The following is a 26179-nucleotide window of genomic DNA, read 5'->3' as shown; positions in this document are numbered from 1 at the left end:
TGCAGCAGTGCCTCAGGAAACACCAGCATCAGGACAAGGAGAGCTGGACTCCACTAATGAAGTAGATATTCTCAGGGCATTGAAGAAGCTGCTGAATGATACTGCAGGTAACCAGACCAGGAGAGCAGGAGGACGCCCGCAGTGCTTCGTCTGCAGTGAACCAGGACTGACCCAGTGGGACTGTCCGACATAGCAGCAGTATGATTGTCAAATAGAACACAGGAAAGCCTGAATTCACAGCAATGCCAATGTCCTCTCCCGAAGACCTTGCAAGGTAGACTGCAATCATCGCAATAGGGCAGAGAAAAAAGAGGGAATAGATGTTCGGCGAACGACAATTACTAACGGGAAAGATAAATGGGATAATGCTTGCTTTAAAGCAGTGCAGTGGCTTGAGCGTGGTACTGGACGTCCAATATGGTATGAGATCTCCAGTGACCGAAGAGCAGCGTAAGCTTACTGGGCACTGTGGGATTCCTTGGGGATGGTGAATGGGCTGCTAATGAGAGCATGGGAGAGTTCAAATGGATAAGTACTTACAATGCAACTACTCCTTCCAAAGAGTCCAATGGCAGAGGTGTTGAAAGAAATCTTTGATGGTATCTCTGGCGGTCATCTAGGGGTGAACAAAACTCTAGCCAAGACCCATCAACGCTACTATTGGCTGAAGTGTCGCCAGGATGTGGAGGCTTGGTGTCGACAATGTAAGCAGTATTCAATTCAGCAGGTGGCGGTCGAGAAGGGAGGCAATAATTTTTAATTTTATAGGATGATTTTACATTTTACGTTTTATATGGGGTCACTGCCCATTTTACAGCAATGAACAAAAAAACAGTTACCAAGCCATGTAAATCACTCCTACACCCATCGCCTAGACCAGAAAGATAAGTCAGTGAAATCTACACTAAAATAGGATGATTCATCGCGTTCTCGTGCTTAAAAACCCTGTGCCAGCACCAAGGTGCATGGACAGCTCACAAGAGTGAAATCGAGCTAAGACCCAAAAAAAAAGTTCCTGAGGGGTGCGAAACAGGTGGTGAAGTGGGTAGAAGGTTAGGAATAGTGACGTTTCGCCGGGCAGGATTCAAACGAAGATTTGCAGCTTGCTGCAGATTAAATATTTTCTCATTTTCCATGCAGGGAAAATATTACGAATATTTTTAACTCAAATGTTTCCAGCATTGAATAGTTTAGATCACAACTTTGAATAGCTTAGAACAAATTTTAGATTATATGCCAACTAAGGTAATTATTTAATTTTTTTGACCTTCAAACACTATTTTTCTTAACTTGCAATTATGTCACGCCTCGTCACTCTATCCTGAGGGTAACTCGTGGATCTTTTGGTTTCAGAAGGTAAAATAATGATTTCATCCAGAAGTTAGTTTCTCTGTTTTTATTTTACATTTGGTTATTTTCCATTATATAATATGGATATATAATATAAGTTGATTAACAGAAAACATATACAACATGGATTTAAGATCACATTAATAAAAAAATGGGCCAGCCCTTACTATACAATTAACACAATTAAAATAAAGTTCGGACAATAAACATTCTAAAAAGACGTAGTGTCGCAGAAGCGTCCTGGTTGGATGCTAGTCCAAAAGGTTTTAAAAACTAAAAGGCTGGCGCTTTGAAGATTGCTAGGCGAAGTGGAACAGCTGACGGGACGCCAGGGGGCCTTAGTCATCCGGCCCGTGGAGACTGATTTGGCCCGGTGCTTGTACCCTGGTACTTGGTCCCTGGTCCGGTACTTGGACCCTGTCTGTGAACAGATCCGAAACACATGTTTAGGACTGATTCACAGACGGTTGGTGGAATAGGCAGAAATGCCTTCTAGTCACGATGATGGGTCGGGGAGTGATGGTAGTAAAAACTCAAAAAACAGGGTGATGTCTTCCAGGATCTGCCCGGTTGATGAGCACACGAATGTGCCGTGGATGATTCATGATTTTTAAAAAAAAAAAAAAAATTATCTACGATGACTTATACATGACTACTTTTACGAGCTAGATCTATACGGACTGACTAACGCCTAAACACTACCGTAGTGGGAATCATCTCTTGTCTAGTTTGATCACAATCACGTCTTAAAAGAAAAACGGAGAGGCGTCCCGATGATGTAGATTCAATGCAGTCAGTCCCGAATCGCGGCGCGCAGTGAGCTTGGGGCGGCCGAGACTCATAATTAAAAGGTGACGTTAAAGAAAGAAAGGAGGGAGGCTTCGGCTTTCGAACCGAAAGGTTCCGAAGATTACCGAGGTGCTTGTGGAGGAAAGGCAGACTTTGATATCTCGAAGTTGGTGGTACTGCCCGATGTCAGCGCGACCTACTGAGGTGTGGCTGAACTGAGCAGAGGTCGACTCGCGCGATCAGCTGGTAGCAGCATGGGGCTTATGGGGCGGACTAGGCCAGCGCTCTGGTGGCCTGGGAAGGAACTACAGGATACTGGCGTTCAAACTCCCAGGGGAAGTGATTCGCAAAACTACCGCCAGGTGGCATAAGCATGTACATTTGGGACTAGTGTGGTGGCCTTGGGGAGAGGCCGACCCTGGCCAGGGTTAGTGGCTGGTCATCGCTCTGGGCAGTGTTCCCAGGAAAACTTGCAGAGGTGGAAGTGTGGTGCTGCTGATGCCAGTGGGAAAGGTGGTCTACAGGACTCGGAGGCGTGACTATACTTTGGCGAAGATGATTCGCGATCATGTCAAGAAGTGCTCGCGTCAGGCGAGGTCTTGGAACAGGCTTGCAGGACCTAGCAGTTCTCGTCACGGATCGGAGGCGAATTACAGGCGACGTCCGTGCGCCAAGGCGTGGATAAAACGATACTGAGTCTTACTGGCTAAGGACTCGGCAAAAATCGGATCTAGGGCGGGAAAAAATTGGGGAGGCAGGTCTGACAAAGGTTGAATGCGAGTGTACAGGAGGAGAAACAAGTTTTAGCTCTTGCAGCAGAGGAATGACTGGTGACATTGTTTAATTTAAAAAAAATTTAAATTTAAAATTGTGCCAAAAATACTAGTTGGCGGCACACACTAATATCATGATCGTATAAAAAGTGGCTTTGCACCAAGGTTTTAATTAAGATGGTTTAAAATATTAATTCAAACAAATTTGATACTAAGAAAGTTTTGAATTTTTTTAAATTTCAACCCATGATACACGGTAATAATTAATTTCATCAAAATAGTTTTAACTAAAGTTTTAGATGAAGTTTAGGATTCATACAATAAATTCTAATGGATATGATAGTACAACTATTTCCAGTAATTATTGGTTAAACAAAAATTTATTTTAACAATAGTTTTAGTCAATATTTAGACAAACAAAAATAAGAATGGACTTGATAGTGTACCAAGTAAGGAAGTTTTATTTATTTTATCATTCCAACCCCAGGTTTTTTAACCCCTTGCAATAATGGTTTGATTATCAGTTTTAGATAAAAATTATAAGATTGACAAACAGTTTGAATGGATTTGATAGTGTGCTTACTAAGGAAGTTATGAAATTTTTTTAAATTCTACCCCTCTTTTTCAATCTCTTGCAGCAATGGTTCATCTAATAAAAAATTCTTTCAGACAAAAGTTGTAGATAGTAATTTTATAAGTTTTTTCAATAAAACAAAACAGATTCAACAAAAAACTGACAAGGTCTCTTTACTTCATTACTTAGTTTTGAGCATATATTTTTCTTACATGAATTTTCGACAGGGAATATGAATGTATGTAATTTCAGGTTGGGTGTTACTTTGGTTGAGGATTATTCAATACTGCTTAAAAAACGCAAACTATGAAAGCTACAGAGTTGAAGTGAATATACCATAGCAGAGCAGACTTTGATCGATGTCATTACGTATGACTCACCCAGTTAACATGTGCGGGGGAACTGAATTGTTGCCCGTTGGATGGGCAGCCCTTCAGGATTTTTCTGGCAATGGTTTGTTTGTACAACGACTGGAAGGGCAGCCCATCCAATTTCTGAAAACATGTTTCTTTAAGTGTTTAAATAATCCTGAAAACTTGCCCCTTGGAAGGGCAGCCCATCAGGATTTTTCTTACAGTAGTGTTTTTGAAAGGTTGTCTGAATTGTTGCCCCTTGGATGGGCAGCCCATCAAAATTTTTTTGACAGTGGTGTTTTTGAAAGCTTGTTTAAATTGTTGCCCCTTGGATGGGCAGCCCATCAGGATTTTTCTGACAGTGGTGTTTTTGAAAGGTTGTCTGAATTGTTGCCCCTTGGATGGGCAGCCCTCCAGGATTTTTCTGACAGTGGTTAGGTTAGGTTAGGTTAGGTTAGGTCACTTTACATACTAACCACTGTCAGAAAAATCCTGATGGGCTACCCATCCAATGGGCAACAATTCAGACAACCTTTCAAAAACACCACTGTCAGAAAAATCCTGAAGGGCTGCCCTTCCAATGGGCGACAATTCAGTCGCCCCACATGTGCAGTGATGACGTAATGAGCATTGATGCGGAGTCCGTGAGAGCTGTTATTCCGAAAGTAATAGACCGATTTCTGTGATTTTAACTTGGTTGTTCGTGAGTGAGCACTGAGTGGTGCTAGTTGAGTGGAATAACTAACTGTAAAGTTACTTACTTTGGGTTTGGGGCCATTAATCACAAAATGCTTAAGTGAAAACAGGTTATGTTGGAGAAAAGAAAGACAACAAGCAAAATTGCCAGAGCAGAAGCAATTAAAAATGCAGAGAAGTGTCATGGGTATGAAATGAGGCAAAATGTAGCCAAAATAAATGAAGTGGGGCAAAATGAGCCCCCGTAACGAGGTGCAAAATTGGCGGATTAGTGAGTCTCATGAAGTGACCGGGAATGCAGAAAATTGTTTGGCAGTGGACGTGGATATGCTTGCTGATTATTCTGATTTTGATATTACGTCAGTTGAGCCAGTGGTTGTGAACGATGGGCCGAGTTTATCATGGTTAGGTGTCACAATTTATGTCATACACAACATTCCCGTTCAGCGCAATGGAAATTCATGAAACAAACCTGTGGCGGCTGTAGACCTTAATAAAGCCTACCCAGAATTTTTTTTATTTATTTATTTATTTTATTTTTTTTGGCAATGCAAGTGCCTTGATTGAACTACTGGCTGTGAGAGATTTTCATTTCAGTTATATGTTGGATTTAGGGTGCATGGCAAAATTATTTAAATGTATTGGATTTTACTGGATTCTTACTTAACCGAGTTTGCCTTGAAAGAAATTTTAATCCATCTTTGACAAGAAAGGGAAAACAGACTGAGCTGTTTAGTGTCACAAAATCTAAAGCAAAAAATTCCGAATTACAAAAATACATTGATTTTATTCTGGTACTTAAGGTAAAGTCTGATTTTCTAAAATGCTGGACCAGTGGAAATTGCTTTCATATACACTGCTGTATGAATATTAAAATAATGAAAATATAATAGGTGATTTGAAAATCCATCATTGCATTAGAGGAAAGTCTTGTCTATGGAAGACAGAGAGTAGAGTTGGGGAGCTGTTACCAGAATCCTATTTCTGATGCAGAAAAGGCACTAGGACGATGTCGTCACCTTCCAGAAGCTGATGAGTTTTATTTTAAAATAGACTTGACACGGAAGTTCAATTTAGTATTCCGTACTTCCTGTTTCTGCCATTATAAGCAGAAAACCTAACAGAGCAAACTGAGCTAAAATTGTGGCTCCCCGAGTCTTCTTGCTTGTTTCGTGCAGAGTAGTGCACAGACTGCTGCAGCGTCTGGGTGAAGGTTTATAGTTCCTTCCCAAGCGCTTTCCCAACCCGCAAACCTGTTCAAGATACAACTATGATCTTTCAACTGCTGTGAAACTGTGCTGGTACAAACCACAAAGTAAAAATACCTGTAGAATTCCAAACAACATTAGCTGAAAGTAATAAAATAATAATCAGAGAAATTAAAATGAACACCTTAATATTAAACCACATCAATTCAAAAAGATCTAGTTGAGAATGAACACACTGAATTAAAGAAACAGTGGCAGCTTAAACACTATTGAATTATATCCCAATATTTTGTTACTGTAGGGTTTGTCCATGTCTGTTATGGTCGCTGCAGGTATGTGGTATGGTCGCCTTCAACTGAATGTGCTGACCTGCTGTGTTCTTTCCCTTAGCGTTACCTGCGCTTGGGACCGATGGGGGAAAGTGTCCTCTTATGTGAATTTGTATCCTGTCCATATGTGTCGTGTCCACCATGATAGTCATTCGATTGTTGGTGTGCATATAACAAATTATAAAAAGTAAATAAATAATTTAAAATTGAAACTATGAGTATGTCCTATACTTACGTACTTCTTATGAAAAGTAATTTTTTGACGTGACAATGTCTAATAAATCGAAAAACGCTGACTGCATGCACGAAAAAGTGTCCCGTTTTGCACATTGTCCCGTTACGCTGTGTCCCGTTACGCTCATTGTAAGCTTGCGCCGCATCTATCTCTCTTCCACTCTATTGGAACAACCATCGATTTGACTTTTTAGAGGCACATTAAACTTGAAACACTCCCATTCGTTTTCTACTTTTCCTATCATCGTCCTATCCTTAACAGAATAACACAGATTGGAAGAACTTAAATGGCAACATGTATAAAAGTTATAGTTAAAATAATCTCTTCGTTAAATTAATAAACATATTAGAATAAATGAGTGCAAATAAAAGTAAATTTATCAATTAAATTGTAGATTTCATTTCACTCCTTCTTTGTATCCATACAAAATAGTGATAATTCAATAAAAATGATTCAATTTTATTCATAAAAGTATGCAATCATTTCATCAATGTTTTGTTATGACGTTGTCACGTTAAACTTTTGTCCGTAAACTGACTTTACAGACAACCAATTTTTGTGTTGCTTTGTTAATGATGGTTGGTGTGTGGGCCACCTAGGCATAGTAGTTGCAGTGAGAGACCAGCCCTGTATTGCTGCAGAAGGAGATCCAGGCCATGTCGTCGTGCAACCACGAGAACGTGGTCACCTACTACACCAGCTTCGTGGTGCGAGAGGAGCTGTGGCTGGTGCTGCGACTCCTGGAGGGGGGCTCCCTGCTCGACATCATCAAGCACAAGATGCGCGTCGCCAACTGTCGCCACGGAGTCTTCGACGAGTGCACCATCGCCACGGTGCTCAAGGAGGTGCTCAAGGGCTTGGAGTACTTCCACAGCAACGGCCAGATACACAGGTGGGTTCTGTCTCTGCTCATTGCCTGGAGCACTTCCACAGCAACGGCCAGATACACAGGTGGGTTCTGTCTCTGCTCATTGCCTGGAGCACTTCCACAGCAACGGCCAGATACACAGGTGGGTTCTGTCTCTGCTCATTGCCTGGTACACTTCCACAGCAACGGCCAGATACACAGGTGGGTTCTGTCTCTGCTCATTGTCTGGAGCACTTCCACAGCAACACCCAGATACACAGGTGGGTTCTGTCTCTGCTCATTGTCTGGAGCACTTCCACAGCAACGGCCAGATACACAGGTGGGTTCTGTCTCTGCTCATTGCCTGGAGCACTTCCACAGCAACGGCCAGATACACAGGTGGGTTCTGTCTCTGCTCATTGCCTGGAGCACTTCCACAGCAATACACAGGTGGGTTCTGTCTCTGCTCATTGCCTGGAGCACTTCCACAGCAACGGCCAGATACACAGGTGGGTTCTGTCTCTGCTCATTGCCTGGAGCACTTCCACAGCAATACACAGGTGGGTTCTGTCTCTGCTCATTGCCTGGAGCACTTCCATAGCAACGGCCAGATACACAGGTGGGTTCTGTCTCTGCTCATTGCCTGGAGCACTTCCACAGCAACGGCCAGATACACAAGTGGGTTCTGTCTCTGCTAATTGCCTGGAGCACTTCCACAGCAACGGCCAGATACACAGGTGGGTTCTGTCTCTGCTCATTGCCTGGAGCACTTCCACAGCAATACACAGGTGGGTTCTGTCTCTGCTCATTGCCTGGAGCACTTCCACAGCAATACACAGGTGGGTTCTGTCTCTGCTCATTGCCTGGAGCACTTCCACAGCAATACACAGGTGGGTTCTGTCTCTGCTCATTGCCTGGAGCACTTCCATAGCAACGGCCAGATACACAGGTGGGTTCTGTCTCTGCTCATTGCCTGGAGCACTTCCACAGCAACGGCCAGATACACAAGTGGGTTCTGTCTCTGCTTATTGCCTGGAGCACTTCCACAGCAACACCCAGATACACAGGTGGGTTCTGTCTCTGCTCATTGTCTGGAGCACTTCCACAGCAACACCCAGATACACAGGTGGGTTCTATCTCTGCTTATTGCCTGGAGCACTTCCACAGCAACGGCCAGATACACAGGTGGGTTCTGTCTCTGCTCATTGCCTGGAGCACTTCCACAGCAACGGCCAGATACACAGGTGGGTTCTGTCTCTGCTCATTGCCTGGAGCACTTCCACAGCAACGGCCAGATACACAGGTGGGTTCTGTCTCTGCTCATTGCCTGGAGCACTTCCACGGCAACGGCCAGATACACAGGTGGGTTCTGTCTCTGCTCATTTCCTGGAGCACTTCCACGGCAACGGCCAGATACAATGGTGGGTTCTGTCTCTGCTCATTGCCTGGAGCACTTCCACGGCAACGGCCAGATACACTGGTGGGTTCTGTCTCTGCTCATTGCCTGGAGCACTTCCACAGCAACACCCAGATACACAGGTGGGTTCTGTCTCTGCTCATTGCCTGGAGCACTTCCACAGCAACGGCCAGATACACAGGTGGGTTCTGTCTCTGCTCATTGTCTGGAGCACTTCCACAGCAACACCCAGATACACAGGTGGGTTCTGTCTCTGCTCATTGCCTGGAGCACTTCCACAGCAACGGCCAGATACACAGGTGGGTTCTGTCTCTGCTCATTGTCTGGAGCACTTCCACAGCAACACCCAGATACACAGGTGGGTTCTGTCTCTGCTCATTGCCTGGAGCACTTCCACAGCAACGGCCAGATACACAGGTGGGTTCTGTCTCTGCTCATTGCCTGGAGCACTTCCACAGCAACACCCAGATACACAGGTGGGTTCTGTCTCTGCTCATTGCCTGGAGCACTTCCACAGCAACGGCCAGATACACAGGTGGGTTCTGTCTCTGCTCATTGTCTGGAGCACTTCCACAGCAACGGCCAGATACACAGGTGGGTTCTGTCTCTGCTCATTGCCTGGAGCACTTCCACAGCAACACCCAGATACACAGGTGGGTTCTGTCTCTGCTCATTGCCTGGAGCACTTCCACAGCAACACCCAGATACACAGGTGGGTTCTGTCTCTGCTCATTGCCTGGAGCACTTCCACGGCAACGGCCAGATACACAGGTGGGTTCTGTCTCTGCTCATTTCCTGGAGCACTTCCACGGCAACGGCCAGATACAATGGTGGGTTCTGTCTCTGCTCATTGCCTGGAGCACTTCCACGGCAACGGCCAGATACACTGGTGGGTTCTGTCTCTGCTCATTGCCTGGAGCACTTCCACAGCAACACCCAGATACACAGGTGGGTTCTGTCTCTGCTCATTGCCTGGAGCACTTCCACAGCAACGGCCAGATACACAGGTGGGTTCTGTCTCTGCTCATTGTCTGGAGCACTTCCACAGCAACACCCAGATACACAGGTGGGTTCTGTCTCTGCTCATTGCCTGGAGCACTTCCACAGCAACGGCCAGATACACAGGTGGATTCTGTCTCTGCTCATTGTCTGGAGCACTTCCACAGCAACACCCAGATACACAGGTGGGTTCTGTCTCTGCTCATTGCCTGGAGCACTTCCACAGCAACGGCCAGATACACAGGTGGGTTCTGTCTCTGCTCATTGCCTGGAGCACTTCCACAGCAACACCCAGATACACAGGTGGGTTCTGTCTCTGCTCATTGCCTGGAGCACTTCCACAGCAACGGCCAGATACACAGGTGGGTTCTGTCTCTGCTCATTGTCTGGAGCACTTCCACAGCAACGGCCAGATACACAGGTGGGTTCTGTCTCTGCTCATTGCCTGGAGCACTTCCACAGCAACACCCAGATACACAGGTGGGTTCTGTCTCTGCTCATTGCCTTGAGCACTTCCACAGAAACACCCAGATACACAGGTGGGTTCTGTCTCTGCTCATTGCCTGGAGCACTTCCACGGCAACGGCCAGATACACAGGTGGGTTCTGTCTCTGCTTATTGCCTGGAGTACTTCCACAGCAACGGCCAGATACACAGGTGGGTTCTGTCTCTGCTCATTGTCTGGAGCACTTCCACAGCAACACCCAGATACACAGGTGGGTTCTGTCTCTGCTCATTGCCTGGAGCACTTCCACAGCAATGGCCAGATACACAGGTGGGTTCTGTCTCTGCTCATTGCCTGGAGCACTTCCACAGCAACGGCCAGATACACAGGTGGGTTCTGTCTCTGCTCATTGCCTGGAGCACTTCCACAGCAACGGCCAGATACACAGGTGGGTTCTGTCTCTGCTCATTGCCTGGAGCACTTCCACAGCAACGGCCAGATACACAGGTGGGTTCTGTCTCTGCTCATTGCCTGGAGCACTTCCACGGCAACGGCCAGATACACAGGTGGGTTCTGTCTCTGCTCATTGTCTGGAGCACTTCCACAGCAACGGCCAGATACACAGGTGGGTTCTGTCTCTGCTCATTGTCTGGAGCACTTCCACAGCAACGGCCAGATACACAGGTGGGTTCTGTCTCTGCTCATTGCCTGGAGCACTTCCACAGCAACGGCCAGATACACAGGTGGGTTCTGTCTCTGCTCATTGCCTGGAGCACTTCCACAGCAACACCCAGATACACAGGTGGGTTCTGTGTCTGCTCATTGCCTGGAGCACTTCCACAGCAACGGCCAGATACACAGGTGGGTTCTGTCTCTGCTCATTGCCTGGAGCACTTCCACAGCAACACCCAGATACACAGGTGGGTTCTGTGTCTGCTCATTGCCTGGAGCACTTCCACAGCAACGGCCAGATACACAGGTGGGTTCTGTCTCTGCTCATTGTCTGGAGCACTTCCACGGCAACGGCCAGATACACAGGTGGGTTCTGTCTCTGCTCATTGCCTGGAGCACTTCCACAGCAACGGCCAGATACACAGGTGGGTTCTGTCTCTGCTCATTGCCTGGAGCACTTCCACAGCAACACCCAGATACACAGGTGGGTTCTGTCTCTGCTCATTGCCTGGAGCACTTCCACAGCAACGGCCAGATACACAGGTGGGTTCTGTCTCTGCTCATTGCCTGGAGCACTTCCACAGCAACACCCAGATACACAGGTGGGTTCTGTCTCTGCTCATTGCCTGGAGCACTTCCACGGCAACGGCCAGATACACAGGTGGGTTCTGTCTCTGCTCATTGTCTGGAGCACTTCCACAGCAACACCCAGATACACAGGTGGGTTCTGTCTCTGCTCATTGCCTGGAGCACTTCCACAGCAACGGCCAGATACACAGGTGGGTTCTTTCTCTGCTCATTGCCTGGAGCACTTCCACAGCAACGGCCAGATACACAGGTGGGTTCTGTCTCTGCTCATTGCCTGGAGCACTTCCACAGCAACGGCCAGATACACAGGTGGGTTCTGTCTCTGCTCATTGCCTGGAGCACTTCCACAGCAATGGCCAGATACACAGGTGGGTTCTTTCTCTGCTCATTATTGCTTGGAGCACTTCCACAGCAACGGCCAGATACACAGGTGGGTTCTGTCTCTGCTCATTGCCTGGAGCACTTCCACAGCAACGGCCAGATACACAGGTGGGTTCTGTCTCTGCTTATTGTTTGCAGCTGCAAAATTGGTTACCGTACACTTTTTTTGTTTGTAAAGCACATATGTTGGTTAATGAGGGTTTTTTTAATTTTACCGTTCGGTTTTTTTACTGGAGACTCAAGCGTTTGCAACCAAACCGTAAATTGAGTTTAATTTGTGCTCTTTAGAAAAGTCCCAGCATTTTTACTGGAAATGAGGCACCATTTGTTTGTACAATTGCTGGTTCGTTTAAACTTTGAATTTTTATTTTGAATAAGAAGCATTTCTATTCTTGTTTTCAATTTCTATTTTTTTTTTGCCATTTAGAGGTCAGGTTGCATTTTTGTTTTTTTTCATGCATGTACTTTTTTGTTTACTATGGTCATTCAACACGTATTGGAACTAGGAGTTGGATGGAACTAGACAATTTTTTTGTTTTAACAGTTTATTGGTTGTAGGCCATTTCTCTCAATCGAAAATTATGATATTTCGACCAATAAAAAATAATTTGTTGCTGACATAAGTTCTATGTATTTTTTATTTACATATTTTCTGTTTAATGGATTTTGGAGCACAAAATGAATTTTTTCCTATTTATATCACACTAACTCTTCGGATTTTGGTGGTCATTTTGTTGAAAAGGATGCCTCATTTTTGGCATTTTCAAAGGTTGATGGAAATATAAATATCTATTTAGTTAGTTAAAATATCAGTTTAAAGTAAAAACATTTTGAATCTATAAGAAATTATCTATAGTTCATGGAAGAATCAATTTTGCTTGGTTTTGAGGAAATTATCTAAATTATGTTTAGAATGTTATGTTATAAATAGGAAAAGAAAAAAGAACTACTTTAGACCATTTTTTTTTTCTATACATATGTTGAAAGCACACCTTGTATATATCTTTTTCCCACATTGATATAATGGACCACAGTATGATATTAACATTCAAGACCATTTACATCCATTTATTCGGTTTTATGGGCCTTAAAATTACTATATTTGGCCTAAATACTGATTATAATATGGTATTTTTCAAAATGGGACTAGACACACATCTAATAATTTCTCAAAATATTCTTCTAGTAAGTAGTAATTGACATACACAATTTCATTGTGGTGTTCTAAACAAAAATAATTTTAAAAAATCAATCAAATGCCAACAACATTATGTTTTTAAGTGAGTAAATGGTGATACTACTAAGTGCTAAGATACAGCAAAAAAAAAAAAAAAGGGTTAAAATCTATAATAAAACAATTTATTATGGTTGGTGCAAAGAAATAATTGCAATGAAATAGAAAACAGTAAAGGTCAACAGTCGAGCACCCTTTGTGTTTTATTTGTAAAAAGATGGTGAAGTTTGTTCCATAAGGCATCGTGTTATAAGTGACTGTTGACCATATACCTGTGGCTCTGAACTGCTTTCAACCACTTTTCATTAAATATGTCTAACTTGTTGCCCCAACAGTTTAAAAAATGGTATGGTTACTTAATATACTATATTAATTACTAAATATCATGTCTAGCAAAAATTTGTTTTTTGAAAGTGAAGTTTGTTAAAACTTGAATGAATGTAAAAATATTTTACTAAACCTTTTCAGATTTTTGTTACATAGTTGCTTTTTTTTTTTCTTTTTTTTTCATTTAGGCAGGCAAAAGTAATGCAAAGTAAAAGAAAATATGTGTAACCCAACCGGCATGGCAAAGATTTCGAAAAACCATTTTAGAAAATGTACATATTTTTGTCAGTAAATAAGTATAGGTGTTGAATGTGTTTCTGATGGCTTAAAATTGGAAAATTTTTCAGTCATGAAGGTGCAAGGTAATAAATCCTATAGAATTTACGCAACTCCGTCCAACCACGCAGGGAGGACACAGCTGCGTGACCTCACCAGCCAATCACAACGCAGCTTCTCTGTACAAGGTCACAGCAACACATAAGATACATAACCTCGCATCAAGGCATATCTGCAGAAAACAAAACATACAAAACACATAATCTTCTCTGGCTGTGACAAAAGCCAGATAACTTTGCCATCTCCCGTGGGAGTGAACACCAGCAGTTGATCAACCGTGCGAAACATCGGCGCTGCCATGTCGCCATAGCGCTGTCTATCGTCCTTCCTCAACAAGTCAAATATAGACATAAAAACAAATAAAATACTGAAAAATACACTTGAACACTGACCTAGCAAACAAAAATATAGCAAAAAGGCTTTTGTACACAAAAATAATAAACTAAGAGTAACTGTTAGAGAATAGTAAGGATGGTAAAACCCCTGAAGGATGTAACGAGCTGCAGTGAACACACTGCGAGGGGTGTGACTGGAGCCGCTGGACACTGCTGCAGGGACATCAAGGCGGGCAACATCCTGCTGGGGGAGGATGGCACGGTGCAGATCGCGGACTTCGGGGTGTCGGCGTGGCTGGCGACCGGCCGCGACCTCTCGCGCCAGAAGGTGCGCCACACCTTCGTGGGCACGCCGTGCTGGATGGCGCCCGAGGTCATGGAGCAGGTACGCTCATGTTTCAAACTGTCTGTAAACAAATGGAAATCAAATCCTTGACTTTTTCCATAATCGTGCACCCATATTTTAGGGTGTCAAAATTTGGTTAAAAAACCTCTCGCCTAATCGTCGCATGATGTTTTTGGTCCCGCTATTTGATTTCGAGCTCTTTGTGTAGGTAATTTTTTCCGTATAAAACAATATATTTCAAAGTAGAAATCTGATATTTATTCAGGCATTACCACTTACTTATTTAATTAACAGAATAATATGAAGTTGTCTGATGTGTAAAATTTTTTTTAAAGATGTTTTTAAACATTATAGCTTTTATCTGATCGTCTGCGTCGCTGTGGTGTACCACTTATAAAAATGTAGCCAGCGCATCATTCATGTTTGGTTATGTTGCTTCCCGTATAGAGCGCGCACACGTAGTCAAATATCAATATCTTGCTGATTGCATGCAACGCGCGCTATCTGTCGAGTGCCGAGTTAACTACATCTGATGGCCCGCACTCTTTCGTGGTGTGTATATGGCGATAGTTATGCGTTCGTTCAGGCTCGCATTCAGGTCACAGATTTTGTTTTTCTATTTAAAGTTTAAGAAAAGTTTTTGTTGCATGACTTATTTAAATTGTTTGGTGTGCTCTTTTATACCTCACTTTTTAAATAAACGTATTTTCCATGAATGGGTTTGGTTTTTATGAATAACTTTACCTAACACAATTTTTTTTTTCTTGTCTAAACATCACACCCCTACTTTTCAAACTTGATTTTAGTATAAAATGTGCGACGATTATGGTATAAAACACCATATTACTTAGTTGTACCAGCGAAGTGCTGCGAGACATGTGTGCAACTTCAAGACCTGTGGGGGAAGAGCTATGTAACAACCAGGGTTAGGACATACAGGCTACAGGCTACAGGCTTGCAGCTGAGGATGTAGGTGCGAACACAGTCCGGAGCTGCATCTGCGAGATATTGGCACTAAGATGGCGTCATGCTGGGACATGCGAACCACTGCAGTTACTAAACTAGATTGTGAGCCACTGACGCTAACAACTGTGAACTAGTTCAACATCAGGCACTTTCAGGCTGAAAGGCTTGTAGAAAAAAAAGTAATGCACAAAAATTAGAACTACCATATAAAATCATAAATCCGTTAAATTAAACTCCATGAAAATGTGTGTTTTGAAATTACCAATAAGTGGCACATTTGCATAACCGATAGTGCTGTACAGTGGAGGTCAGATGTTTTCCACCGATACATATTAGTTGACTTTTTGTCGTGTTTCCAAGAGCTTGTTACGAATGAGTTTGCATGCAGTGATACTTTAATTGCAACTGTTACATAAAAATAAAATGTGGTAACTAACTTAAAATAATACTAAAGATAAACTTAAAATATTTTATTTTCAAACAGTTTGAATTGAAGAGTTCTCATTATTATCAACTTTGACACCTGCACAGTCTGCTGTTTCATAGAAGAGTTAGATATTTGTAACGGTTCGTTATATACAAAATAAACAGATGTTGCGTCAATTTTAGTTGTTTTATTTTTTCAAACTAGGATGCATAGACGAATCCAAACACTTTCACTGTTTCATTCACTCGTTCCACATACATCTGCCCGTCGAAAAATGCTCACAGTTTGCGCGATGTGAATTAACGAAAATAACGTCCTTCAGTAATCTTTCACTGCAAATACACGAAGATGGTGCGACCTCAAACAGGGCCACACCCAGCGAAAACAAATTTCGCCACGAGCCAAAACGCCGACGAAGGTGGCCGCAATTTCTAATTTAGTACTGTTCGAAAGAAAATAAAACAAATTAGGTTGACTTAATACTCGGCCTGGCTCTGACCACCAACGTTAAATTATCCATTAGCAAATTACATCATAATTTGGCGAGAAGCCACCGAACGCGACCTACTTGTGCAGCGATCGACAGACGACTGGTGAAGTCCTGCCACACTCTTCTCCACGCAGGGAGTAGACGTCACATGACCTCACCGACCAATCACACGCACTCTTCATTCACTCTTACAGATACAAGCCAATCACAGAACAAGTTACACTACATGAAAAAATCTTTTACACACAGAACTCTGGGCTTCCCCTGATTTGTCTCTTTTCAATTTCACATCGAAATCGGGGACTCCCATTCTCGTTCTCTCTCCCACACCGTGAGAGAGCAGTTATCACTCAGTTCCCACGCAGGGGGGGAATTACCATCTTTATCTCGGTTGGCGGGGAAGCACTGTTTCTTTCTCACTTCCACTTACAGGCCCCTCATGCCTCTCTTTCTAACCATCACACCAGCCCAGACACAGTACCGTGATTTATAATTATATTACAATACGTTAATAAAATTTAAGAACAGCAATCATAATACAAATTACTTTACAACATTAAAATCATTTAGAAATAACCTCAAAAAGTAGGCCTAAACAGGTAAAATTCTAGTACAGAGGCTCATTTGTGAATAATTACATAAAAAATACTGATGATTAAAAATGTCTAATAAAATACACAATACCTTCTTAAAACTCTCAGCAAGTTAAAATAACATATATTAATAGCCATAACGTCTGATTCTGCTGTTTCATAACCTATACATCACTCAAAAAACTTTGACTTATTACTGCTTACATATACAAAAAAGAAGTTTAAAAGAAAATTATTTAATTAGGAGGGCAGGGTTCTGCAATGCTACATATTTTACAGAAACTTATTTAGAATTATTAAATGCTGAACAGTTTTAATCTATCTTTAATTACAGTAAAACCCTGTTAAGATTTTTTCTACGGGCTGGATGATAAAAACTTATTAACAGGAAAAAATTTTTTAAAAGGGAAATAGTACATCAGTTGCTAAATAAAAAAAAATCATTAAAACGACACACTTATGATATGCGTTATTTGTTCAGCTTTCTCTTTCAAAATTCGACCATTTGTGGGGATTCCATTACCACAAATATTTGTTGTTGGTTAAATTCCTCACATTATTTTTAAATTAAATTAAGGAATTAAGTAAATATTCAAAATATTGAATGACCTATAAGTTACCATGAGAACCACACAGAGACCCTCAGAGGCCCTGGTGCAGCCTGTACTGTGCTTGCCTCTCTGACGCCTGGAGGATACTCCTTAGGTCTATTGGCATCATTGCTCATTTTGATGTAAAAAATAAATAAAAATCGGACAGAACTTACCTTAGTTGCGTGGAATGGCGTCAGCTGTTGTCCCAAGCTCTCTGTACAATGACACACTGGGGCGGTAAATACATCCAGCGGATAGAGCTAACTTCAGCACAGTTAGCATTCTTGGTACTGGGGTTAACCTCTGTGGTTATGTTTGTGGAGCATTCTTTAATTTTGCTTCAAGGGTATTACAAAATTTATAAATATTTTCAGTACAATTCTTTGTCATAAATACATGTTTAAAAATATACCGGGTAACATTTTATTTATGAATTTACTCTGAATAATAACATGTTTACCGTAATGGGCTGGAAAAAAAAATCATCAATGTAATGGCTAACGATTGCAGCTGTTTTGTTTACATCAGTGAAGTGCCATAAACATCTCTGTCATGGATGACCGAAATCAATGTCATTTTAGAAAGATTAGAAACAAAATATATTGAAAATTGCTGAGGAAGTACACACTACAAATTCTAATCTTTAAAAAAAATTTTATTGCAATAACACCATCACTCAAAACCAATTTTTCCCCCCTCCAATCGCGCATACAATTTTCCGCGACGTTGTTTCTACCCAAGACATGAGTTACGCCATTGCGTATGTCCAAAAACTTACATCAAGTCAAGATGTCCAGTGTTCCTTTAAGCAGTAGCAGGTCAACCAACCTCGGAGATTGAAGGAACCTGTGCACTATGCAGCGTTGCTATGCAGCATTGTTAAGTTTTGAATAAGCCTCATTCATGATCTTTCAACACACGTTTTACGAAAAATTGTGCACAATTTACGGGTAAATGTGTATATGTCCGTCCAAAAACCAAAAAAAATAGCAAGACGGGTAAACTAAAATGTTTATCATTACGTCCACCATATAAAATTTTTACCACAGTGCTCAAAAATTAGCTCCTCATATTATTGTACCATTTGCCTCACGTGTTACACAATCAGGTTAACGAATGGTTAGTGGTTTATTTTTGTTGTGTATTCGTCAGACGTTATGCCTCGAATGAGGGAAATAGTGTACAGAAGGAACAGCCTCACAAAGGATACGAATGTAAGCAGATGATTGGTCGAAAAATATATCGTAACAGCGTACTGCATGCGGCAAAGTTTTTGACCGTCATGTTTGTTATTGTTTTGAAACAATTGTCTAAAAGTTTAACTATAAATAAAGTTTATAGTGTAAAGATAAACTTTATTATACTATTTTATTCCTGAAATGATGAATATTATATGCGAGAAGTATCTATAAATGCAAACGTTTTGATTGTGAAAAATTAACTTAGGAATATATGGAAGTGATCAAGGGAATAATTATTTAAATGTTATAAACGGGAAAATGTACTATGCGAGAACGTCTTAAGTGAGTTTTACTGTACTTGGCTGGTCTCTTTCCGGTAAAATGTGGCAAGCCGATAACAATATTGATAGTTAAGGACACCAGAAAACTACAAATAAAATTTACCAAAATCAATTTTCAAACAAGAAAAAAGTGTTGCAAAAAGTCTCTATGAAAACTTAAAAGAGTGGTGCAAAAAATGTGTCAGTTCTTACATTTAGAACCAAATATGTTTATTTTTGTTTTTCATTACCTTAAAATTTGTATTCTCCTCAGTGAATTTAATCTTAAGAATATTTGATCATTCTGAAAGACTCTGTTTCAGAAAAAAAATTTAAAAATTCCATTTTTTTTTTTTTTTTTTTTTTCCAATTTCCTGACATGTCTTTCAATCATTCTCTTAGTGGATTTATTGATACTTCAAATGGTTTATTGTTTTAGCGAGTGTTTAGGTTATATACTACATTAAAATACAGTGAAATTGCTTGAACATCTGCCAATTCTCGTCTTCCCTGTCCCTTATCGTATTTCCTGCACGCCCAAGACTAACTCATTTAGCGATGCATTCACTTGTTTTAGATGTTTTATTTTTTCCCCCCCTCCAAAAATTTTGATGATGATAAGGAGGAACTCTGTGTAAAGGTTTTTAATTATAGGCCAAGCTTGCTTTTAAGAAATAATTGGGGAAATATTTAATAAAAACATTTGAAACCATGCCAAAATTAGCTTATAAACAATATTTTCAGGTTGGAATAAAAGTGAATTAAACAAAAGTAAAAATTTTTCTCCACAAGAGTCATTGCTTATTTATTGTGCATTAATTGCTTTTTGGAATTAGTTTTAATATGGTACTTTACTCCGATATTTGAGCGACTTCCTAGACTACAAACCACAGTTTTAGCAGCTGTGATGATTGTGCTCAAGCTTTCTCATTTTACATTCTGCTGTTGTGCCTGTTGAGACATTTCTAATGGACCTTCAGGCCTGTGGCCTGTATGTCACTGGATTAGTTATTCCTGTCCCGTCAAACATGATTTCCCATTGATGGTTATGTGACTAAATTTTTTTTTTTTTTTGCTAGAACTGCTTTACTACATCTATGCAATAAAAGATGCCCTCAAAAAGGTAATGACCGCATTACAGTCAGATATTCTGCAGTTCAAAATGCAGAAAATGTTTTTCAAAACTTTTCACTGAAGGCAATTTTTTCTATTAACAGTCAGCTGTGGGGAAAAATCCCCTTATACAGACATTGAAAGTTCTTGTTGGAAAAAAAACTTTGTTTCTATTATGAAAGCTGGTTAAATTGACTGCCGATTGAGGTTATGTGCTAGAGATGACGTCCAGAACTGAACAAGAACAGTGTTTATGTGCGTGGTAAAAGAGGCAAAGTTCCCCCCCCCCCCCCCTTTTTTTTTTTTAGTGTGGCTTTTTTTTTTTTGGGTGACTCGTGACACTGTGCTGTCACTACGCTTGGAGTGAGTGTGAGTCTGTAGCCAGTGTATTTATTATCCACCAGACAAATTTTGTTGTAGTTTGTTAGGCTTTAGGAGTTTTTGCTGTGAGTATGCAACCAGATGTTTTCCACGTGTTCTATACAGGTTTTTTTTCACTTTGCTGCCCCGTTCTGAACGAAACTTAATTATTGTTTCTACCCACTGATCTGAAAACTGTCAACTTTAACACTTGCACATTTTTTTAATTTTATGGTCACGTAATTATCCTTATCAGTATGGTGTCAGTTCTAATCTATTTTTAACGACCTGATGGACACTCTTGTCCTTAAATACCTTAGCTGATAATGTGGGGTTAGTAATGGTTCCTAATTACAGTGTTAAATCCAGCTTTAGTACATCAGTCTTTTTAGAATTTAGATGTAGCCAAAAACTCCACATAAATAACCCTGAAACATTACTTAAATCCTTTGGAATTTCGGTCCCTGCCAGATGAGAAAATCTTCGGATATCCCAAATTTTTTCCAGAATTTCGATATCCCGCACAGCCGGATTTGTAAACGACTGAATATTCATTTTTTCGAAGTGTTAGTATTCAAAATCAAATTAAATACGAATAATAAACTATCAATTGTAATGTTGGCTCAGGCCTGATAAAGAGCAAACGGAACGGTATCGGATGCTGGAACTGCCTGACTGGTTGCGTGAGCGAAGTGTGCGGTGTGGGCAGGACCACGGCTACGACTTCAAGGCGGACATCTGGTCGCTGGGCATCACGGCCATAGAGATGGCGACCGGCACGGCGCCCTACCACAAGTACCCGCCCATGAAGGTGCTGATGCTGACGCTGCAGAACGAGCCCCCCTCGCTGGACACGGGCGCGGAGGACAGGGACCAGTACAAGGCGTACGGCAAGACCTTCCGCAAGATGGTGGTGGACTGCCTGCAGAAGGACCCCTCCAAGAGGTGGGCCCGCCCGCGGCCGCTGTGCTGCACTGTACTGTGGGTGTTCGTGCAGGTAGCACCACCACGCCAGGCATTCTCTCTCAACTTCCGTTCATCCAACACTGTTTTGGCTAGGGTTCTGCGAATATTCGAAATTTCCGAATTCGAGTTCGAATTTTTTGATATTCGATTCGTCAATTCGAATCGAATTCATTTTACAATAATTCGACTTGCAAAATCTGGCCCGGATACACTAATATAAGACATCCCCCCCGCCCCCAATGTTTTAAAGTAATGTAAATGGACGATTATATCTTTCACTTACAAAAATTATACAGCGAAACCCCTTATTTACGTTACCGTTATTTACGTTTTCCTCATATTTGAACCATTTTATTTCTGTGCCGTTTTAACCTCATTTGATGTAATGCAATAAATTCCCGTTGTTTACAACGCGCCTATTGCTTTACGCAGTTTACGCCGTTTGTTCTGATAAAACTGCATACCAACTTAATTAATCCTATTACAAAGTAATCTGATGTGTAAATCGTGTTTTAAAAACGTTTTTAAAAGTTATAAACTTCATCTTTAACGTCTCGGGAGTCGTAAGCAGCGCCAGTTTGGTTGTGTTGATTCCTATATTCCCGTATAGAGTGCGCGCACGTAGTTGAAGATCGATATCGATAGCTCGCAGACTGCATGCACGCGCCTATTGCTTTACGAAGTTTACGCCGTTCGTTCTGATAAAACTGCATACTAACTTAATTAATCCTATTACAAAATAATCTGATGTGTAAATCGTGTTTTAAAGACGTTTTTAAAAGTTATAAACTTCATCTTTAACGTTTCGGGAGTCGCTTTATACCGCTTATAAAACGTAAGCAGCGCCAGTTTGGTTGTGTTGATTCCTGTATTCCCGTATAGAGTGCGCGCACGTAGTCTAAGATCGATATCGATAGCTCGCAGACTGCATGCACGCGCGCGCTCCGTCAGGAACGATCGTTATGCGTATAGTTACAAATCACGTTCTTGTTACGGATTTCTTTTTTTTGACGTTGAATAAAATTGTTTTATTGAATCACTCATTAATTTAAATTATTTGGCGTGCTCTCGCAAAGTCTACTTTTTATTTTTTAAATAAACGTATAGGTATAGGTTTTGTTTTTATGGATTACTTTCCATGTGTTTTTTTTTTTATATATATATAATAGTAGCACCCACGGTCTCACCCCTAATTTTCAAACTTGATTTTAGAATAAAATGTGCGATGCTTAAGTGATAAAAACGGTACATTTGTTATTTTTTTTTTTTGTACAACTTCCTTATGCTGTGATATTTTTGTTAATATTTTTATCCTGGAAAGTCAAACATGCTAAATATGGTAAACTGTGATACTTTTTATGGTCTTCCCTTTATTTTCACTTTCCCACTTTTTTAATTCTTTTTTTTTTTTCAATTTTCTTTTTATATTCTCAAATTCGATTCGAAAAAAATTCGAAACTCGTGAATTATTTTTTGAATTTGATTCGAATTCGATTCGAAAGGAAAAATCACAATTCGCAGATGTCTAGTTTTGGCATGGCATCCTCATGACCCAAAAGATTATTTTCGGTAACGATTGTTCCGTCAGTAGCACGGTTGTGACAGAGAACTCAGGTACGAATGAATGTAGCCAGTTTGCTGTTCCTAGGAACCTTTGAAATTGTTTACATTTGTTGACAGTAACTAGAGAGAAGTATATACAGTGAATTGTGATAACTAGGCCTGTGTGAATGTCAGTTTTTTAGTTTGAATCGAACAAAAATAAGAATATCAAATTATTCTCAAATATGAATATTGAATTCAAGTAATAAAAATTTAAATACAACCAAAAAAAAAATTTTTCACATAAAAAAATACATATTGAAAGAAAGAAAATTGGTTGTCGGTAAAGTCGGTTTACGGACGATAGTTTAACGTGTCGTCATCTCATAACAAAACATTGATGAAATGATTGCATACGTTTATGAATAAAATTGAATCATTTTTATTGAATTATTACTATTTTGTATGGATACAAAGAGGGAGTGGAATGAAATCTACAATTTAATTGATAAATTTACTTTTATTTGCATTTATTAATACAAATATGTTTATTACTTTAATGAACAGATTATTTTAACTATAACTTTTATACATGTCTGCTATTTAACATCTTCCAATCTGTGTTATTCTGTTAAGGATAAGACGATGATAGGCAAAGTAGGAAACAAATGGGAGTGTTTCAAGTTTAATGTGCCTAGAAAAAGTCAAATTGATGGTTGTGATAAATAATACTAAAGTGAGAGGTTGGTTAGGTTAAGTCAACTACAATTTTTATAGGTAAAATTTTTTTTATATATTCAGATTTTTGAAGGAAAATTTAAATAATTATTTTTCATGGTAATCAAAAAGGATGAAAAAAAAAATGAATTAACATGGCAAAGCAAATATGTAAGGCAATTGAAACATAAAAAGGGTGGGTTTAAAAAGAATTTACATTGAGCAGTTTTAATCTATACTCTATAGTTAAATATGACATAATTCTAAAAAAAATTTAACCTGTTTGTTTGAATTTTTCACTAAATGAAAATAAATCATTATTAATATTAACACATGTTAACATTTATAGATTATATTTTTTGGCTTGTTTTAACTAAAGTGTAGGAACACAGTAGCTGCTGCTAAGAATGTTCCTCTCTTCTTCTGTCCAGTGTATGTGTGCTTGGTAAGAGGTGAAGTGTGTCGTCGTCGTCCCCCCCCCCCTTCCCAGCCTTTTAGGGTGACCTATTTTTGGGCCATGCTTAACAAGATATTTGCCTGAGCTGTCACTACGCTAGGACTATGAGTGTGGGTCTGTGTCTGGTTGTCATTTACTTGTGTATTATTCACCAGAAACATGTAGTCGCAGGTTGTTATGCTTTAGGAGTCTTTGCTGTGAGTATGCAACCAGATGTTTCACACAATATCCAGACAAGTTTTTTTCTTTTCGCCGCCCCATTCAGAACGAAACTAATCACAGAGCCGTGTTTCTACCCTCTGATCTAAAAAGTGTCAACTTTAACACCTGCAAGGGGCGCGCTCCGAAAACGGGATACGGTACTGGCGGTGCGGAGCACGGGCTTAACAGCCATGGTCGGTACGACGTCAAATCATGGTAATTTCATTGAATGTAATTTAGTTAGCATGAATTTTGGACCAGATTTTATGAATTTAGTGAATTGGAAAAAAAAAATAATATTATTGTACAGTGTGTGATTTTGCATATGTTATTAGTAACAAGTTTTTACATTGATGTAAGCAAATTTTTCAAACACAAAATTTATCAGAGTTATTTTGTCTTTTTTGAGTTACATGTCAAGACTTCTTAATGCTGATAGCAGGATGAAAATTAAAAGTCTGGAAACATTACACTATGTGATATGCTCATATAACATTTACAGTATTGGCTACGGTAATTTTGTACACAAATCTGCCTGATATGTTATATATATACACACACACACACACACACACACACAGACACAGACACACATAGACACACATAGCCACACACAGTGGAACCCGGCAATTACGTTCCCGCGAATAGCGTTTTCCCGTCAATTGAACCATTTTTTGCTGGTCCCGCCATTTGTCCTATGTTTACAATACATTACATTCCCGCTAATCACACGGTAAAATCAAATACCTTCCCGTGATATACACCGTTGTTATCGAATAAAGCGCTTGTTGTTACGTGTTGCCAACCGCAACTGTAGTAAGAATATACATTCCATATCGATTCTATTGATTTCTCGAACAGAGTATCTTTCCGTTACGTACATGCATGTTGTGCACTACGTCGCAAATGGAAATTCGGGTGCTTTTATTGTTACAAAAAAATTTTCGTTCTTCAGATTGTTCCATGTAGTGAAAGGAACACGTCCGCGTAGCACATACATGTACAGTTTCTCGCTCCTTGGGAAATGTTGGCAACACTACTGCGAACCGCTGTGTTCATGTGTTGGTTTGGTACCAGTGATTCTGGGCTTTATTTTTGTTTACCTCGACGTAAATTTTCGCGCTTTATTGACACGTTCTACAGATAATTTATTCACGTTTGTGATTAAATTTTCGCAATATTCGTGCAATGGCGAGTGGTCATGAAAGAAACGCTTTAACAGTTGAGCAAAAATGTAATATTTTGAGACAGTTTGACAACCACGTTGGATCGTGTGTGGCCTTAGCCAAGGCATTGGATATTCCTGTGTCTACATGAAACACAATTTGTTCGTAATTGAACATCCATCGAAAATGTTGCGGAACAAAGTGGACCAATGGCAAAAAAAAAAAATCAAAACTGTGAAGGTGTCCAAATACCAAGTTAAGGAGTGGTTTGATGCTACACGGGCAGTAAACATTCCAGTGGACGGCAGGTTGATTCGCGAGAAAGCAACGCAGATTGCGGATCGCTTAGGCATTGAGTTGACCCCCTCAAATGGTTGGATTGATCGGTTCAAAAAGAGATATAATGTTGTGTACCATACTGTTTGCGGTGAAAGCAAAAGTGTTGATCTGGAAACAGTTGAACACTGGAAAAACACTTTGCCAGATGTGTTCAAGGGTTATCGCCCTAAGGACATATTTAATGCCGATGAGACCGGTCAAGTTGTTAAATGTTAGGCCTATAACATATTTTTACTTAAGTTTTGAGATTGCCATTAACTACTCAAGTTAATTGCAAACAAAAATAATACCTATAGTTATTGTTATAAAACTTTATTACAGTGTCGTGACTAGGGATGTAAGGGAAGGAACAAATTAATTGTCGGAGTGGGCGCCACCACGTGATGTGGGCACGTGGACCCGGCGGAGACTCCCTTCAGGGTGTGACGTGACCCGTGTAGGGCTAGGCCCGGTTCCCTTAGCACGCGATATCTCTCCAGTGGGCTCTTCAGGCGTCCCACACGCCTCGAGGTTC

General features: G+C 40.7%; 1 protein-coding gene across 2 annotated transcripts in view; it reads left to right on the top strand.

Moving 5' to 3' along the window:
* Positions 1-26179, top strand: part of LOC134535736 (serine/threonine-protein kinase OSR1) — a 275004-nt gene that overhangs the window by 204478 nt on the left and 44347 nt on the right. For both annotated transcript variants that reach the window (XM_063374969.1, XM_063374971.1), the window contains 3 exons: positions 6949-7199; positions 14108-14273; positions 20987-21222. In XM_063374969.1, coding sequence (XP_063231039.1) covers positions 6949-7199; positions 14108-14273; positions 20987-21222 — 653 coding nt within the window. The remainder of the gene's footprint in view (positions 1-6948; positions 7200-14107; positions 14274-20986; positions 21223-26179) is intronic.

This window comes from Bacillus rossius, chromosome 10 (assembly GCF_032445375.1).
Source record: "Bacillus rossius redtenbacheri isolate Brsri chromosome 10, Brsri_v3, whole genome shotgun sequence".
Lineage (NCBI taxonomy): Eukaryota > Metazoa > Arthropoda > Insecta > Phasmatodea > Bacillidae > Bacillus > Bacillus rossius.
Note: the sequence above shows the minus strand (reverse complement) of the source record. Positions and strands in the feature narration are given on the sequence as shown.